The 19989-nt window shown below is 41.0% G+C and overlaps 1 protein-coding gene across 1 annotated transcript; it reads right to left on the bottom strand.

The window, feature by feature from the left end:
* Positions 1 to 666: 666 nt before the first annotated feature.
* On the bottom strand, positions 667 to 19756 carry SLU7 (spliceosome associated SLU7). The gene is made up of 16 exons (XM_075541923.1): positions 19649 to 19756; positions 16159 to 16343; positions 14833 to 14986; positions 14481 to 14561; positions 14050 to 14214; positions 12721 to 12789; positions 7906 to 7953; positions 7617 to 7748; positions 7304 to 7401; positions 7071 to 7138; positions 6799 to 6938; positions 5596 to 5757; positions 3840 to 3944; positions 3662 to 3733; positions 3435 to 3545; positions 667 to 2294 (listed from the first exon to the last, which is right to left on the bottom strand). The coding sequence occupies exons 2-16, from the start codon at positions 16326 to 16328 to the stop codon at positions 2115 to 2117; spliced, it is 1755 nt and encodes a 584-aa protein (XP_075398038.1). The 5' UTR covers positions 16329 to 16343; positions 19649 to 19756; the 3' UTR covers positions 667 to 2114.
* Positions 19757 to 19989: the final 233 nt, after the last annotated feature.

Below are 19989 nucleotides of genomic sequence, written 5' to 3' on the forward strand. Positions count from 1 at the left end.
AGGGGCTTAAGCAGAAAGCAAATGTTTTGAGAATGATGAGGGCAATGAATGTACAAATGTGCTTTACACAAATGATGTATGTATGGATTGTGATGAGCTGTATGTGCCCCAAATAAAAATACAAGAAAAAAAAAGAGGAATTAAAAAATAATGTGCATGTAAAAAAAAAAGTCCTCCTAACGGGACCATAAAACATAGTAAATGGAGAACAGATTTAAGTTGTCAAATATTTCATTTTACTTGGACCACCATCAATACTCTCGGAAGCAGCAGGCGGTACAGTAAACTTACGGCAAGGGGTCAGTCTGTGGCAAAGATCTATTCAAAGTGTTAAAGAGCAAAGATATCACTTTGGAAATTTGAGTATGCCTGACCTAAGCTATGGATAGAGACTATGACCAACAACTTGGGTGTAAGGCACCCCTGTCTCAGAGAACAGGAGTAAAATTAAACCTCATAGAAAGAACTGAGGCCCAGAAAGAAGGTAGGGAATATGGTTTGTGTTGCTCTCGCTGCTAAAAGATCATGACATTTTCTGATACACGTAACCAAAGCTTCCTGCCAGCCCTTTTTTACCAATTAATTGAAATAAGGCTACAAAATACTATTACTACATATTCTCAGATACTTTTACTGACACGAGAAATAAAATTCAACACACCAGTGTCAAGTTTTACATTGCACTATATTGTTTCCATGTTAATTTTGACATTAAAAAATGAAATTATTTCCATTTTTAAAGGTTTCATAATAGTGTGAGCAGAGTCGTTACCATGTATTTTCCACTTTTTGCTGTTGTTCATAGTGGTTCATGTAATTCTGAGTAGAATTGTACTTGAACGTTTTCAGTGGCTGATTTTCTAGAAGCAAATCTGCAGGCCTTCCTTCAAAGCTCTCTGGGTGACTCAAAACTCCAACTTGTGGTGAGCAGCCAAGCGCCACCCAGCGCATGCACGCTAGTAGCGTCTGACAGACCGCCTCAGTCACTCTTCTGGCCTGATTTCTGAGATGCTCACTTAACACACTATCTTTCAAGTGGTGTTTGGTAAAAGAGCTGTATTGTCAATGAGCTCACATCAGGGATTCCTAACCGGTTGGCACTGATCCCGTGTTTCTCAGTCATCAGCTTCACGACGCTTTTAGCAGAGGCTTGAGGCTTGTGGCAGTTGGAGTTATACATGTTCTCACAATTGCTTCTGACAGTTGGCTGAAGAAAACTCCAGGTTTGCCTTGTGGCAATTTTACATAGAAAGCGACATCTGCTGGCTGTAAAGTACAATGGATTTCCGATTTTCTTTATTCAATTTAATTTTCACAATTATTCCATAAAGGCAATCATAATTAAAACAAAAAAATATCACAAATCTATATCCTCACAGATGAAGGATTCTTATGCCTCAAAGTTCATGTCCAGAAGGCTATAAAAGCTAGTGCTGACTGGACAACACAGGTTTAAGGATGAGGAGATAATTAATTTTCCATCGACAGTTTCAATTGGTCAAGGCTAAGATATTTAGTTCTGTTTGTAAGTGTACTAAAAAGAAAGGGTATTAAAAAAATAAAACTTTATAAACAAGTAAATCACAGAATACTGCCATTCACACTGATGTAGCGAAAAAGTTGTTCTCAGGTTACAGAGACTTCCTTTCAGCGATCCAAAGCCCAGGGCGACCAATGTTTTCAGCTGTAGTTCCTTACCTTAAGAAAAGCCAATACATATTTCAAATAACTCTATTTAGAGTTACCAGTAATTAAAAAAGGAAGCATTTTTGAGAAAAATTAATCTCCATTTAAATGTGTGTATAAACATTAAAAGGCTTCACCATTTGAGGATTAATTTTGAGAGTAAGACATGTTGGGCAGAGGGCACTCAGGCACCCACCTGGGACTCTTCCACATTATCCTCATAAAACGAAAGTTTGAAATCTCATTTTATGTATGTTCTCTTTTGTTTCTTCAGCATGGAAGGGAATAAATGTACTACGGAACTTCTGGGAGCTTTAATAATGCAACAGGAACAAGAGCGGAAAAGGATTTGCCCTCTACTATGATCAGCCAGAAGCTGAGAGGAACATGAAAGTTGTGTCCGTTTTGGATGATCTTCTGACTCCTTTCTACTGGCCAAGGAAAGAGGCCATGGGGTCGTCTGGTCTCTGCCGCTTCATCCTGTAAGCCTCCATTTCTTCTTCCGTCGGTTCCTGGACTTCATAAATACTATTGTAAGGCCGTTTCCGCTCATCAATTTGCATGGTCTCTTTGACGTGAAGAAGACGGGCCTCTTCTGCATTCAGTGCCTGTAATGAGCGGGACAAATGAGTGCCACGGCTTTAGAGCACATCTTTTTTGCTCACAAGGGGCAGAGTACCAAGGTCCCCTGAACGTGATCTACTGCATCCAAACCTGGAGGGTATGCTAGGGCTCAGGCTGCGCATCCACTGGCAGCCTCACGGAGCTCCGGTGGCATACTGGTTACTCACTGGGCTGCCAACTGCACAGCGAGCATCTCCACACCAGCCGCTCCGAGGGAGAGAGATGGGGCTTCCTAGCCCCGCAGAGAGGTGCAGTCTCAGAAACTCACAATGGCAGACTCCTGTGGAGTCGCTCTACAGAGGGCGGTTCGGTTGGTGCAATATTTTCATAGAGCACAAACAGTCTCTGCCATTTGTGGTCATTACTAATAAAATGCTATTTAATAAGAAAAACTGAATGGAGTTCAATTTTTACTGATACAAGCCTGCAACTAATGCTTCTGGGAGACTGAATTTGATGTTTCCCAAAAACTTAGTGAAATTTTAAAATGATAGTAGTTAGGAAGGTCATTCACTCTGGGAAATATGTCTATAACTCTAAAATAACAACTGCAAAACACATTTCTTCTGCGCATTCTAACACAAGAACTCAATTCTTAGACCCACAAAAATATGCACTCTAATTGTTACCTGTTTACATCGAGTAGGTTTCAATTTCTATAGACCCCAACAGTTCTCAACCTGTGGGTCGTAACCCCTTTGGGGGCCGAATGACCCCTTCACAGAGGTCGTCCAATTCATAACAGTAGCAGAATTACAGTATAAAGTAGCAACGAAATCATTTTATGGTTGGGGGGGGGGGGAAATCACCACAACACGAGGAAGTGTCTGAAAGGGTCGCGGCCTTAGGAAGGCTGGGAACCAGTGCTCTAGACCCTAGAGACAGAGCAGACCAACTGTCCCTTGGGATTCACTACGCTGAAGCCTTGGTAGGAGGCAAATCACTAGATCTTTTCTCCGGTGGAGTGGCTGGGTGGGTTCTTTGGGTTAGCAGCCACGTCCTTAACCACTGTACTACCAGGATGCCCGTTTCTAATTCCAAACCTTCTACAGGGAGTCAGGCAATTACGCAGGCCCTAGGGTTGGTTTTCCGAGAGAGCTTCCTACCCAGACGTCACAAAGTACCTTTTTCAGCTTTTCCCGCTTTTCCTCACTGTCACTGTCAGAACTGCTCTTTTGATGTTTCTTCTTCTTCTTCTTCTTCTTTTTATCCTCCTTCAGTTTTTCCTGGTGTATCTGAGAGGGAGGGTTGAAGAACAGCGTTACAGAAGTCAAAACAAACTTCGGGTGTCACATTTAAAAGCCGTCCCCCTTCCAGGACTTCAACATTCAGGAAGAGTGAGTGGACGCACCTCCATGAGGGTTTGCGGCTTTCTCACGGGCTCTTCTCCGGCGTCATCACTGGGAAGACATTCCTCTGCGTTCTGAGACACAAAAGCAGAATCTGGCTTGAGCGTGACAGCTACAACCATCGGGGGCAAAGTTAGAATTTGAAATATAAGAGGCTTCCTACAGGTGCCTAGTACTCACAGCCAGCTCCTTCCCGGCTTCTCCAGTACAGTAGGAATACTTGACCAAAGAGTGGCAGCATCTGTAGCCCCATCGCCCTTCTTTCCAGTAGGACCCCCAGATATGCTGCAAAGAGAGGCGACACGCTAAGAGACATCTCCAAGTGGCTAAGAGTACTAAACAACACAGTCCCTTGAGACGGTAATGTGGAAGGGAACTAGTTGGCTAACAGGCTGACTGACAGGGAGAGGAGAGCTGGGCCTCAATGTGAGAAAAAAGCCCTTTGTTTCAATGGTCTGATGTTCTATCCCCTCAAATCTTTTAATACACACAATGAACTTTTTCTGAAAAATTCAGAAGGGTTGGGAAAGCTAGTCTATATTCCACATGGCATCTCCTGGTTTTTAAAATAACCATGGATGGCCCCATTAGGCTGAATCTGTGTTCTCCAGTTTGTATAATCTGCCTGGTTCACGTCACTCATACGTGGGATGGCTTATATTAAAAAACAAAGAACCCCTCCCTGCCGTCCAGTCGATGCTGACTCACAGCGACCCTACGGGGCAGGGAAGAACTGCCCCTGTGAGAGTCTGAGACTGGAACTCTTTATGGGAGCTGAAAGGCTCACGGAGCAGCTGTGGTTTGAACTGCTGACTTGCAGTCGCTAGTAGTCCAATGCGTACCCACTACACCACCAGGGCTCCTAGTTCCTAGGGGTAACGGAATTTTTGACCTAAGATTTATAAAGGCAATTAGTTTGGCTACTTCAAGATAAGAGCAATGGGCATTATACGCTTTCTGCTAAGATGGCATATGAAGTATCTTATACAACCTATGAAGTATTACTGAAAAAAGTGATTAACTGATACCTATCCAATCAAGTTTTAGACCTAAATTCCAATTTATAACTTATGATACTAAAAGGAAATAGTCATAGGAGTCTTTTAAGGCAATGAGACGGACCTATTCAACGATCAATACCAAAAAGGCGAGGGAAACATTTAGAAAACAGGGACTAAAAAGACATAATATCCAAATAATAACTAAAATAAACTTTTAGCTATTAAACTAAAATAATAACTAACATAAACTTTTTAATAGATACTGACTTGAAAATAAAGAGATATTAAGAAGACATCTGAGGAGCCCTGGTGTGTAGTGTTTACATGTTGGGCTGTTAACTGCCAGGTCAGCAGTTTGAAACCACTCCTTGGAAGAAAGATAGGGTTTTCAACTCCTCAACAGTTGTAGTCTTCAAAGTTCACAGGGCAGTTCTGACCTGTCCTGCGGGGTCACTATGAGTTGGCATTGAATTGGTAGCAGTTTGGTTTGGAAGAAGACATTTTGGGGTCTATTTTTCAAAATGGGGTTATAGGCCAGGTTTTCGATGATATTAGAGAACTGACGCTAATTTTCTGAAATATGATGTTACTGTATTTATGTAGGACAAATATTTTTAGAAGTTGCACAAAATAGTGTTTGAAGGTGAAGCATTACGTTATCTGTAATTTCTAAATGTTTCAGCAAGGTTTTTAAATATAAAAATTATATATAAACACGTACATAAATAAATATGAGAAACGTGTGTGCATACACATAGACAAAGCACATAGGCCAAATGCTAAGAAAATTCTGAATCTAAGGGGTAGATATACAATGGGGGAAAAGAACATTATACAAAATCAAAATTCAAAATGAAAAACAGCCTAACAATAGCTAGCTAGTGCATTACAGTAAAAGTTCAACCCAGAGCAAAAACGCTGTCAGTGGCACATACTGTGTGATTGTTGATCTTGACGTCCTCCTCATACTTGGAACAGGCAACAGCCCGCTCCTGTCCTTTGATGACTGTCCCATGTCTGGAGTACTCTACGTAGTCCTCGGTCTGAGCTAAAAGCAGTTCAGCTGGAGGAGCATCCAGGTGTTCTTGGCCACCATACTAAAAGAAATTGGGCATTATTAAAGAAATCAGAACAAGGAAGAGCACTCTTATCTTTACTGAAGGGTTAGTCCCAAACAGAAGACAAAAGGAACATTCTTTGTGAGGCTTTGTCTTGTAAAGTAAGTGGAGAAAACACACACACACACACACACACAAATGCCAACACAGTTCCTAAATTCCTCGTGTCCCTGTGGGCATAGCATTGTGCTGCATGACCCGACTGCTCCTCCTATGAAGACATGGGCTCTTCCTACTCGCTTTGCCCATCTGGAAAATGGAAAGCATGAGGCAAGCAAACACCCGAAAAGCAGGTGTGCTTTCTACTGCTATTCTCTGCGCCTACCACGGACGAGAGGGGCAGGAAGGACTAGCCAGCTTGAGATGAGTGTTTATGGTGCTGAGATGACTATTAGAGGTGACAATCTCTTAGGTTTGGATAGATAGCCTGGTAACTGCTGGATATATGAGTGAGGCATCTCAGATCACCCCACAGCTGAGTGGGCCCACACCAGGAGACCCAGCTGACATACAGATCATGAGAAATGACGTTTATTCCAAGAGACTATATTTTCAGATGGTTTATTTTGCTGTAAAAGCTAGCCAATTTCTGATTTGAGCTCCCTAATTTTGGGTTGATGCCTCCCCCTCCCTTTGGGACCCTAGTGGAGAAGTAGTTAAGCCCTCAGCTCCTAGCTGGTGGTCTTCTGTAAGAGACCAATGTGGCAGTCTGCTGCTGCCGGAATGGCAGCCTTGGAGCCCTGCCGCACAGCTGTACTGCCCCACAAGGTCCCTATGGTTAAAATTGACTCGACATCAATGGGCTGGTTTGGGCTGGAAGTTGCATATACTATAAAATATTGGAGGCCTGTGCACATTAAGAAAGTGTCTAAAAATGGACTAAGACAATGGAAAGAAAGGAATCATCCTTGTGCTGTAAAAGGGAATGTTTGCTATTTCATTCCCAATGCAAAACAAATGCCGGTTACCTAATAACTGCTGTCAATATCATTCTTCTCGAAGCATTTCTGCCAAAATTACCTTTTCCAGGATGCTTTCTTTCTGCTGTTCTTTGAAATCTTCCTTCTTAACTTTGAAGGATCTATACAACAGCTCGAGTTTTGTAGGATCTGCCTGCAGATGCACTTCCGATCCCTTGTCATAGGCTTCCCAAGCAAACACTAGGGTAATGAAAAACATCCACTGAGTGGACAGTTACATGTGTCCCACCATTCTTGAAAACCAGCTTAAAACAGATTCCAATTATCTTAGGAGTTGATGTAAAAATGTCTTAATATAAGAACATTACGTACATTGTGTCTGAGCCATTGAAATGGTATCTCCTGTGTAACGGACAAAGTTATCTCCTGCATAACTAACTCTGTAAACACAAATAAAAAAAAAGCTTCAGACAAACTGATTAAGGAAAGTTCATGCTTTTAATACCCAATCACACAGGAAGTTCATCTGATTTTAAAGATTTCGTTTTATGCTTGCAATCTTCCCTAGCTCATCTTGAAATGTATAAATTTAACATGCTACTTACTCATCTGGGTTCTTTCCTGCATTGGCATAGGGGTTCTCCCTCATCGCTCTCGTTTTGGGGTCATAATAAGCAGAATTCGGATCTAAGTTCCGCAAATACTGGAAGAAACAAAAGTTTAAAGACCACATCAATGTTTACTTATAGCAAAAAGATTTGAGTGGATTGGTAGGACGTGCTACTCAGGATATGTTAAATAGGTGTATGGGATACAGATGACAATACTTCATCTTTAAATAATTCTGTCAGTCAATAAAATTTAGGCTGAAAAGACGAGTGTCTTTTCAAATACATATGCTACGCTGACAAGACTTACTTTTGCAATATCTTCTCTAATTCTCAGATTGCGGACAGTAATTCGTCTCTTGGAGTCAAAATTCTGTCCTGGCATGTCAATATCATCAGCATATTTATCTTCATCTTCATCTTCGCTATTATGTTCTTTTTCCTGAGAAGACACAGAGGGGATTCTGTTAAGAGAAAAACTCACCATCTCATTCTTGTTTTCCTTTCATCGCTGGTGTTACTTAAAGCTACAGGTGAAGCTCTTCTTCACGCCAGCACAGAGCTCTACTGATTACCCATGCCCAGTAAATATTTCTCACCATCTGAGAGTTTGGTTCTTCTTCTCCCCACTGGTGTTTTGGAGAATTCTGCATGACGAAAGAAGAAAAAGAATTTGTAATCTTATTAACTGAATCAATGATTAACTGATACTTTAAAAACATATTTACTTCTAACATAACAAATTCTCATATTTCTGTTGTAATGAAAACCGAAGTTCTGAATAGAAGCATGATATCCCGAGTAATTTTATTAGGCTACTTACAAAGCCAGAGAATTTCTACAGAGTTTCACTCACCCAAGATTATCTCTTATGAGATAATCAGATGATGAAGATCGTCAATAAGAAACCCGGGTGGCACAATGGTTAATCACCCAGCTGCTACCATCAAGGTTGTAGGTTCTACTCTGCCATACAATGCTTGTATGCCTTGGAATCAACTTGATTGCATATTAACAGCAAGATAAAAGAATGCATTGATAGGTCAATTATATAAAAATGTATGTACAACAATGTGATTTATAATATTGCCTCCAGTAGCAAAAACTAGGGGGGAAATCTATTTTAACAATAGAGGCATGGTAGTATAATTAATGACCATAACGGAACACTGAGTAACCATTAAAAGTGATCTTACCAAAAGAGAACTACGTAAATGGAGAAACATACTATGCTCATGGATAGGAAACTAAGCACAATAAAAAAGTCAGTATTCTTCAAAATGATCTAGAAACAATTGATTCTAAGTGCAAATTCCAACAGCATTCCTTTAACAAAATGAAAAAAACTAATCTCCAACTTTACATGGAAAGAAGTCATCCATAGTTAGAGCATCACTGAAGAACAACAAAGTAAGGGGCTTCAGAAGCTATTACATAGCCTGGCACTAATAAGAGGCAGGCACGTAGACCATGGAGCGGAAGCGAGTACCCAGAAACCCATCCAGCTAGGGAAGTTGATCTCTGACAAAGACCTGAAACTCATTTAATGGGGGAAGAGAATGACTTTTTAACATGTTATGCTGGCAAAACTGGACGTCCATCTGCAGCAAAGTAAAACTGGATCCAGACCTCACAACAACATGTAACAAATCCATAATGGATCAAAGGCCTAAATCTCAAACCTAAAACTCCCATAAAGTGCATGGAAGAAAACACAGGGACAAAGTTGGGGTCCCAATTTATGACACACACAGCCTATCAAACGAAACTAAAAAATATACAAACAATAGAAGATAAACTGGATAAATGGACCTCCTAAAAATTAAAGCACGCTCATTAAAATACAAAGGGAGCTTAAAGATTGAGAAAAACTTTTGTCATTGACATTATCTGACAAGGGTCAAATAACTAAAATGTATAGAACACTTCATCAGCAAAAAGACAAATAATTGAGTTAAAAACTGAGCAAAGAACACGAATAGTTAATTCACCAAAAGGACATTTTGAAGGTCAAGAGATCATGTAAAGATGCTCATGACCATTATTCATTAGAGAGATAGAAATCAAAACTACAAGATACCATGTCACGCAGAAATATCAAAGAAATAGAAAACTGATCAAAGAAACAATGAGCAACAAACATTGGTGGGTTTGTGGGGAGAGGAGACTGGAACTCCTGTACATTGTTGGTGAGATTAACATGGTATAAGCCTATTGAAAACAGTATAGTGTGTCCTTAAAACGCTAGAATGGAAATATCACACGACACAGCAGTCTCACTCTTAGGCAGAAACAAGAGCTGTGACATGAACAAACACACATATCCAAGTTCTTTGTAGCATTACTCACAATAACAAAAAGATAGAAGCAACCCAGTGTCCATCAATGTATGACTGGATAAACAATGTTACACACATGCAATGGAATAATACATAATTATCAAGTGATGATGAATCTGTGAAATAGCTTATGAAGTAGATAAGTCTAGAAGACATTATGCTAAATGAAGTCAATAACAAAAGAACAAATATGTAATCAGAAATTACAAAAAGTCAGACAGAACAGGTGTACCCACAGAATGGAACATTGTTTGATGGTTATCAGGGATGAGGGTAGGGTGTAGGAGGAAGAGAGAAACACTAACTAGATATATTGAAGGGGAAGTCAATACACACCACAGAAATACAAAGCATAGGAATATACAACTGACCAAAGAAAAGGAAGACATTGAGAAGTACGCAAGAATGAAGGACAATGACAGTAAATACTATTCACATATACAATCCTCCAATAACACTATGAAGAATCTGGGAGTGGATCATAAGCAGGTATGCATGTTACATAGCTGTGGGAGGTCATATGGGATTCAACCCTGGCGCATACACAGGCACAGCTGTGGCTATTTCTAACATTTTTATGTACTACATGTACATTTATAAACATAATAGAGTACCAGGGGGTACAGTTATGAGAACATCTTAGATCTTACAAACACCTCACAGGACTGAGCTACAGGGCTTGAAGACTGAGGAAGAGATATCTAGATCAACTGGCATAACATAATTCATAAAAATAACCTTCTAAAATAAAATATATACAAAATAACATTCAATATCCTAGTCTCAGCTAGAAGAAAGGAGAATGAAAGAAACCAAAGACTCAAAGAAGCCATTAGCCCAAGCGGTTCTCAAGCTGTGGGTTGCAACCCCTTTGAGGGTCAAATGACCCTTTCACAGGGTTGCCCGATTCTTAACAGTAGCAAAATGACAGTTATGAAGTAGCAACGAAAATAATGTTGTGGTTGGGGGGGTCACCCCAACATGAGGAAGTGTATGAAAGGGTCACAGCATGAGGAAGGTTGAGCACCGCTGCATTAGTCCAAAGGAACAGAACAGGAAGCCTGGCTTAGGAAGGAAAATGTACAACAAAAGTGAGCAGACTTATTAGTTTGACTGAGGTGGTAGGAACCCTAAGACTACTGCCCTAGATCATCCTTCTACCTTGTAAGTAAAGCCACTTCCAGAGGCCACGTCTCAGCCCTAGACTGGCCTGTGAACAGGAACACCTACGAGGACTATTCTCCATGGAGCAATGAACTACACAAGAGCAAAGGGGCACCATTTACCCGAAAGCCTAGAGGAGAAGGTGGAGAGACACAGGGGAACCAGGGTGCAAATGGAGGGAGAGTTAACAGATTGAGAGGATATAAATCAATGCCATGGAACAGTTTGTATAAGAATTATTCATTGGTAAACTAATTGGCCATGTAAACGTTTACCTAAAACACAACACAATGTTAAAAAGAAAAGCGATTGTATCTGAGGTGCTAGAACATGCATGAGAATTTGCGACCTTTTTTAAAAAATAAAATGGGGGTGGGAATAATAATATGCATTTATAGCTACAAAAATCCTAAATAACTGCATAAGCAAAACAAAAGTTATTGGGGTGGGACACACAGAGATGGGGTGAACAGAAATAGGAGAGGGAAATTTGATCACATAATTTCTTAAACGGTTTTTGACATATCAACAATGCTCAATTATCTAAAATTAAATAATGCTACAGCTCTATATTTAGTGACTACAGGAAAAGCTTCACAGAGCATTACATCCAAGGGACTTTACAAAGTTGATGGAAAAATTGAATGAAAAGATATTACTTTTTATTGAAGATACTTTGTGTAGTTCAATTATAAGAACAAAGAACATCTTTGCATATGATCATTCTGGCTTCTGGAACATTTTTTTGATGGATCAATTTAATAATTTAAATTTTAAAGGAGTATGTAAATTCTTTATGGCACTCTCCTTTCTATATTAGCTCCATCAATTTATATTCTGTGAGCAGTATTAAAAATGTCGGTTTTATAAGTCCACATGGAAGAAGCACACCGGCCAGTGCGATCACGAGGTGCCAAGGGACCAGGTATAAGGCATCATGCAAAAAAAAAAAAGATATAAGTGTGTGTATGTATGTGTATATGTATATATGTATATATATACCATATTAAATGAAGGGGGAAGTGCAGAGTGGAGACCCAAGGCCCAAGTGTCGGCCAATGGAGATCCCCTCATAGAGGGGTTTAGGAGAGGAGATGGGTTAATTAGGGTGTGAGGTAGTATCGATGAAGAACACAGCTTTCCCCCAGATCCTGGGTGCTTCCTCCCCCCAACTACCATGATCAGAATTCTACCTTGCAGGGCTGGATAGGACAGAGGCTGTACACTGGTACATATGAGGGCTGGAGGCACAGGGAATCCAGGGTGGATGATACCTTCAGGACCAAGGGTGTGAGGGACGATGCTGGGAGAGTGGAGGGTGAGTGGGTTGGAAAGGGGGAACTGATGACAAGGATCCGCATATGACCTCTTCCCTGGGAGAGGGACAGCAGAGAGGGGGGGAAGGGAGATTCCGGATAGGGCAAGATATGACAAAATAACGATGTATAATTACCAAGGGCACATGGGGGAGGGGAGAATGGGGAGGGAGGGGAAAAAAAAGGAGGACCTGATGCAAGGGGCTTAAGTGGAGAGCAAATGCCTTGAGAATGATTGGGGCAGGGAATGTATGGATGTGTTTTATACAACTGATGTATGTATATGTATGGATTGTGGTAAGAGTTGTATGAGTCCCTAATAAAATGTAAAAAAAGAAAAGAGAAAAAAATGATTAGGGCAAAGACTGTACAGATGTGCTTTATACAATTGATGTATGTATATGCATGAACTGTGATAAGAATGGTATGAGCCCCAATAAATTGTTTTAAAAAAAATGTCAGTTTTACTCTTCATCCTCAACAGTTCTTCTAAAAGCTTTTCCATTGGAAAGATAAAAATATAACGATTTCATTTTTCATTTCTCAGATTACCACGAGTTTAGCATTTTTAAAGCTGGTTGCTTTCATTACTTACAGCCTGTTCCACTAATTTTCCAGAGGCCAATTCTTCTTGTAGTTTTTGGGCTTTCAGTGTTCGTTTTGCCTTAGAAAAAAGCAGAAACATAAAATTTACTTACAATATTCAGATGGCCATTTAACTTTATATTTACGTAAAAAGAATAACTTTATTACTTCCAGAAAAGGTCACTGGCCAATAATAATAATATGCTAAGACTTCTCTAGCTCTAAGATCTAGGGTAAGATCTAGGACCATCCTGGCATTTTCCCTAGAGCAAAGATGAGACATTCAGAAGGACAGGGAAGCTCAATGAAGGTAAACAGAATAACAGCATGAATGCTGGCAAGAATCAGCCGTTTCCCCAAGAGCGATGACTGTCTACCAGGGGGCCTCAAACTGCAGCCTGCGGATGCAGCCCACCAAGGACATTTATCCGGCCCGCCGGGTGTTTTTGCCCTGTTTTGTTTTTTACTTCAAAATAAGGTATGTGCAGTGTGCATAGGAATTTGTTCATAGTTTTTTCTTAAACTATAGTCCGGCCCTCCAACGGGTCTGAGGGACAGTGAACTGGCCCCCTGTTTAAACAGTGTGAAGCCCTCTGGTCTAGACAAGAGGGTTGTAAATTTCTGTTTGGACCAAACAGTTTATATAGAATGAGACCAGCAGCATCTGGAGTTAACCTCATAGAGCATCCCCTCTGTCTAAAAGGGGTAGGAGTCACCTACCTCCAGATGACTCCCTGGCACGCCCAAGTTATACTACTTGCCCCAGTGTTCAAGAAAGGATAAAACCCAGATTTTTATGTGAAATCTCAAGAATTTTAAACCTTACATGTAATTTAAGAATAATGCAGTGTGACTAGTTTTAAACAAATGGGAGTAAGTAGGTGAAATCCTAACAGAAAACAATAAGGCTGAATTGAAATAAAGTTCAATTCTCTGGAACAAGTGTTGTGTGCGTCAACTAAGAGAGCTTCATGGGCAAAATACAAAAAAATGTTAACAAGGACAAACGGCCAAAAGCTGCAGCTACCAAGCTGTTTTCATGTTCTAGTAACTTTTCCAATCTCAGTATGAAAATATAGACCTTTTAAAGAATCAAATAGAAATAAAGGTTTCAAAATAGGGCTAGCACATTTTTATCTTCACTATTCAATTAGGCCTACTACTACTACGGTAAGGAGGGCTGGTGGCACAGTGGGTTATGCATCTGCAAGCTAACTGAGAGGTCAGCAGTTTGAAACCGCCGTTCTTATAATGCTTTAAGATTTAAAAATAGTTGCTCCATTAGAACTACAGCAAGAGTGCATATTTCAGGGCAGTAGAAAAGCAAAAGACTACTTACCAGATCAACTTTGGCATATTCTTCCACAATTGTCATGTGTTCTTCTGGATTGTAGCCGTTCCATCGGTCCCTCTTGCCATCGTAGTCAAAGGCCAGCTGAGGCTGGACATGTTCATCTGGGGCTATATTAGTACCAGTAAATTTTGCTCCAACTCGCCTAGGTCTCTGAAAACCCGATGCAGAAGTGATTTTTCTTAAGTACTGGCAACCCACAACATAATTTCATAAAATTTTTATACTCTTAGCAGAAACATACTATAGGACAACTCAAGTTATCACTTAATCTTCAACACAAACTTTTGTTAGTAAAGCAAGCCACACAAATTATTTTTTACTGAAATTGTGCCAGTAATTAACCCAAATAAAACTAAGTTTTCTGACAAGAAGGAAACAGATTCTGGTAGCAATTTTCAAAACAATCGAAGACTGACCTCAAAGCAGTCTTTCTTTTTGTGTGTCATGGCCCCACAATTTTCACATGCTCCCTTTCGATACTTTGTAGTGATGGAATTCTATATGTGGATATAAAGAAAAGCATTTTATTTAGCTGAAGTTAGAAATAACATTGGCTGTCATGATAATAATATCTAATGAAATGATTTATTCCTTAATGAGAAAAACCAGTTAGAAATCGCTACACAATTTATAAACAGGGAAGTTTAAGGATTTAAATAGATGATGAAAGAAAATGCAGAACTCAGGTTGTATACACCAGATAACAATATTAAGTACTTGATATGAAGTCTCCACACAAACAAGGACAGGTACCAAGTGCCCACGCACCTCTTTGACGCCCCGCTTGTACCATTCTCCAGATGAGCTGTACTGCCTTTGCTTCTCTGGCTGTGGCCTTTGGTGCTTCAATGTAGGTCTTTTGGATGGATCGATATACCACGGCACAGAAGAGATATACTGAGGGATATGAGGGTTGATGTCTCTGTGGAATGGGGGGTGAGAAAATAATGTAAGGATAAAGATGGGAAGAAATATTAAAAAATTGCAGATACATTTGTAGTGGGGAGAAGAAGTGGAAATATGAGGGGAATTAAAAAAGTTTTTAGGGCCCCCGTCACTGAGCCGCCCTGGATGCTTCTGCAACTTCCTCTTTGAACCACCTCAAACCCCCTTGCTACCGATGCTCAGTCCTCTGCGCCCGCCTTCTCCTTCAGGCCGTGTCCACGAGGAAAAGGAATCGAATCGTATTAATAATTTCCAACAAGGAAACCAAGAGTAGTAATAGAACTACTGAGGGGAAGAGAAGTAAAGGAAGACAGGGCAATTTTGCTAATCACTTGGTTTTCTAACACAGCAGGAAGTTACCGTATATACTTGAGTATAAATCGACCCGAATATCAGCCAAGCCACCAAATTTTACCACAAAAATTGCATTAAAAAATGTGTGGAAACCTCGACTTTTACATGAGTATCTACGGTAATGGATCATGCCCAGAGTTGAATGATTAATACAATAGTGTAAGCACATGACCTGGAAATATGGAGGTATCCAAGGAGCTCTGGTGGCATGGTGGTTACAGTGTGTGGACGTTAATGGAAGGCAAGTGGTTTCAACCCATTAAACTAGGGGTGGGGGCACTGTTTCCCAAAGTGGGCCCACCCCCACCCCCACCCCGGAGTCGCTGGAACCAGCATGCAGATATCACACTTTATCCTGGATCTTGGGCTACAGTAGAAACTTTTCATTGCTGGGAGGTGCTGAGTAACAGATTGTGGGGCAGTTCTGATCTATGCTGACAGGGGTGCTGAGCTAGCATTGGGTTTGGTTTATTTATGGGATCTCAAACAGAAAAACTCAACAATGACAGACTTCAATGTACTTATTTCTGGAGAGTCAGATAGGGAGTGGAAAGGGACTATTGTTTTTTATTATAATAATAAAAAATGATTAAATGGTAAAGATACTGCCTGATAGGACAGAGTAGAACTCCCTCTGTAGGTTTCTAGGGTTGTAAATCTTCATGGGAACAAAAAGTCTCATTTTTCTCCCCCAAAAGGTAAGGCTATCATCTCGACAATTTACAGAAGGGGGCACTGTGATTAAGTAGACACGAGTTTTGAGTACACCATGTGCAGAAGAAATGAAATACTTACTTTCCTTCCTCATCAACCTCCGCAGGGGCATTCCCCAGTTTCCGCTGCTCTTCCAGCTCCTTCTTCTTCCTCCAGTCCTCCCTGGTCATCTTCTTAGGCTCCTCCAAACTCACTTCTTTGGACGCGGTCAGGGGAGCAGCATTAGCTGCTTCCACAGCTGCAGCCGACATGGCTACTTGTTTCCTCTGAGGGGAATAAAGTTTACCATGTACATTAGGCTTTCATGAGTTCATCACGTAAGCTATTCAAAATACATTCATATTGTGGGTTACACATAAGTTCTTATTCTTCCATCGATCTGGAAGAGGATGGTATCTTCTCAAGAGACATTTCCATATGCTTTTAACATAATTTCTTCCTTGCTCCCAATTTATATGTGAACACAGACATACATACAGGTTTATTTTCTTATACATATTGACTCATATATACCTGATTTTCTCTTTCTGTATATGGTCTTAAGTTTTTCTATCACACAATTGCTTTTTGGGGGGCGGGTGGGGGGACTGTTTATTGTAGTTTGGATAAAAGTTTACAGAGCAACTTGGTTTTCCATTCAGTAATTTATATAGTTTACTGTGTGACACTGATTGCAATCCCTAAATGTAAGAGCACTCTTCTCACCTCCTTCCTGCATTCCTGAGGGGCCTGCGGCCGGCTGTGCCGAGGAGCGCATTTCTCCCTGGGTTAGTGTTCCATACTATGTAGGAGAGTACAAAGGGTCCCCGAGAACCTACTCTCTGCTCAGCACTTCAACAAAGAGTATCAGTAATCCTCGGTGAAATGGTGGCTTATGCATTGAGCTGCTAATTGCAAGGTCAGTACTTCTAACCCAGCAGCTGCTCCATAGGAGAAAGATGAGGCTATCTACTCCCATAAATATGTACAGCTGCGGAAACCCATAGAGGCAGTTCAACTCTGTCCTATAGGGTTGCTATGCATTAAAACTGACTCGATGGCAAATTGAAGAAAAAAATCAAAAAACATCAAGGATCAAGGTCTTAATTCCAGTCTGTTCCTTCTGATCAGCTCTACTCCTACTGCGTGTGCTACGTGCTATCACACCCTCCTGCTTCTTCTTGTACTTCTCGGGCTGCTTTTCCTGTCTCCTTTGCATGTTCAGCAACTTCTGCTTTGTTGTTTAATGTTGAATTCCTCAAAGCTCAGACACAGTCTCTTTCACTGCAAATTCTATTAGTGGACCAGGTTATGTATATTCAAGGTTTCAGCATGGCAACACCCCACTCATGGCTCCTCAATCTACTTCTCTACTCTAGCCTTCTCATATTTAGACTCACACCCAACTGTTACTTGACATCGCCACACAGTGCTCTTAGCGACACTAAACTCAATGGGTCCTTGTGCAGATTCACAACCTGCCCCTGGAATCTGGCCCGCTTCCAATGCTATCTCTCTAAATGCATGTCAATATCCACTTATTTACACATATTCGTTCACACTTCATATCTATTTCATCACTGAGGCTGGCTACTTTCATCTCCTGAACAGCATTCATATTCAGCCACTTGATCTGCAACGCTATTACCTTTAGTCTCCAATCCATTCTCCACATTATGATAGTGTTATTTTTGAGCAAACTGTGCACCCAGACGAGCTATCACTCCAAGCAATCAACATTAAAGTCATCTAATCCTTTAAAATACATTTTAAAATTATTTTACACTTCTTAGGTCTAGTTATATTACAATTGCTCTATAGCCATAAGTGGCTACGATACCAGACAGTGTTTCTCCAATTGCTTATTATAATTTTCCTCTAAAATATGCTTTTTCCGGTCATTGGATCTTTAAATAAGCTCTTCATCATGAGCAATGGAATTGCTCAATGGCTGGAAGTCCAGGAGACCACTCAAAGGTGTTCTATGTCTGATACAGAAAACCTGCGTTACAGTCTAAATTGTGAAGAGGAGTAAAAGCAGATTTAACCATCTTCGCTCTAATACACCGAAGCATTATGACAAATATTATTACTATCATTTATAAGCCCAGAAATAGGTTCAGCGACTATCCTAAGACCACATGCTAATAAGAGACAGCAGCAGTTAAACCCAAATTGGATTCAAAGTCGGTTCTTAGATGTGCTTTGTTTTACTCTATCTCGCATTGCCTTCTGGGACAGCAATATTAAAAGTAAAGCAAAATAAAGTATTGCAGCCACCAAGACGTATTTATTAGGATTTCACTCTGTTCAGGGTCTAGATGCTACCTTCTGTAAGTAATAATAGTAGCTCTCTTTCACTGAACACTTACTGGAAGGCTGAAAACACGGTCTAGCATTATACTTGTTTTATCTCATTTGATCTTCAAAGTGGTTCAGGAATGTACTATTTACAGTCCTTTTTAATGTAAAGAAACTCAGAGGGCATTTTTCCAGAAAGGAACTTTGCATAGCTTGTCAATCTGGATCCACTCCGTACAAAAAAGATGGGGGCTATCTGCTCCTCTGAAGACTTACATAGGGTACTCTCTCCATGCAAGAACACTTTGTTCTACTTAACTGGCATTCCATAATGCTCACCTTCCCAACATGATCGCTGAAGACAAAGCGGGTACATAAGCAAATGTGAAGAAAGCTGATGGAGCCAGCTATCAAAAGACAGAGCATCTAGGGTCTTGAAGGTAAAAACAGCTAGCTCAGAAGCAACAAATCCCACATGGAAAAAGCACACCAGTCTGTGTGATCACCAGGTGCCAATGGGTTCAGTTATCAGGCATCAAAGAACAAAAAATCCTATCACTGTGTGCTCACCACCCAGATACAATAGCTGAAGACAAATGGGTGCATGAGCAAATGTTGGAAAGGGGGAACCGATTACAAGGATCTATATGTGACCTCCTCCCTGGGGGACAGACAACAGAAAAGTGGGTGAAAGGAGACGTCGGACAGGGCAAGGTATGACAAAATAATTTATAAATTATCAAGGGTTCATGAGGGAGGGGGAAGCGGGGGGAGTGGGGTAAAAATGAGGAGTTGATGCCCGGGGCTTATGTGGAGAGCAAATGTTTTCAGAATGATGAAGGTAACGAATGTACAAATGTGCGTTATACGATTGATGGAAGTATGGATTGTGATAAGAGTTGTATGAGCCCCCAATAAAATGATTTTTTTTTTAAAAGGCTTACACAGAAGGTCGCTATGGGTCAGAATTGACTCGACAGCAGCGGGTAGGTTATCAATTTGGGTATTGGAAGAATCCTTCCACCCAGTCGGGGGAGTACTGAGGCTTCCCGAGGACATACTTCATATCACCCCAACAAAGGAGAGGCTAAGTTTCGGGTCCTTCTCTAATGCGGCAGGTCTTGCTGGCTCGGGACCAAGTCTGCGAGGCAGGACAGTGGTTTCCTTCACCGTCAAGGCCTCCGGTCATCCCTCAACCTAAGCGTTCATCCCCAGGAGCGAGTACGTATCTTCGACCCATATTCCAAGGATCCCCAGCTTAATGCCCCATGTCCTCAGAATATCTACTTACCCAATCCCGCAGGAGCCGACCCCAAAACCAGACGACGGGAAAAAGTCAACTGCACAATGTTTACTTCCCGGAGTCTCCCAGCCTCCCAGCAGCCACCGCGGCAATTCGCGGACAGTCCGCACATGCGCAATCGTCGCAGGCAAGCGTACTCTAGATCTCGCGAGATTTGGAGCCGTAGGGGTCGCGCTATTACCTTGGTTGGAGGTGAGGGCGACCCGTTTCTCTTACCTGTGAGCTTTAGAATTGGTTAGGTTTTTTAGCTGTAACGTGTGTTGGGACCTCAGATTCTTGGGGCTGTAAGGGAGATAAATGAAAAACAATGTCATGAGCAGACAGAAGTG

This window comes from Tenrec ecaudatus, chromosome 2, assembly GCF_050624435.1.
Source record: "Tenrec ecaudatus isolate mTenEca1 chromosome 2, mTenEca1.hap1, whole genome shotgun sequence".
NCBI classification, from domain to species: domain Eukaryota; kingdom Metazoa; phylum Chordata; class Mammalia; order Afrosoricida; family Tenrecidae; genus Tenrec; species Tenrec ecaudatus.

Coding starts and splice junctions, on each gene's coding strand:
- SLU7 (XM_075541923.1), bottom strand. CDS start 16,328: ATGTCGGCTGCAGCTGTGGAAGCAGCTAATGCTGCTCCCCTGACCGCG. Junction 14,562..14,832: donor ACAAGCGGGGCGTCAAAGAG/GTGCGTGGGCAC, acceptor ATCCACATATAG/AATTCCATCACTACAAAGTA. Junction 7,749..7,905: donor AAGAACCAAACTCTCAGATG/GTGAGAAATATT, acceptor GTGTCTTCTCAG/GAAAAAGAACATAATAGCGA.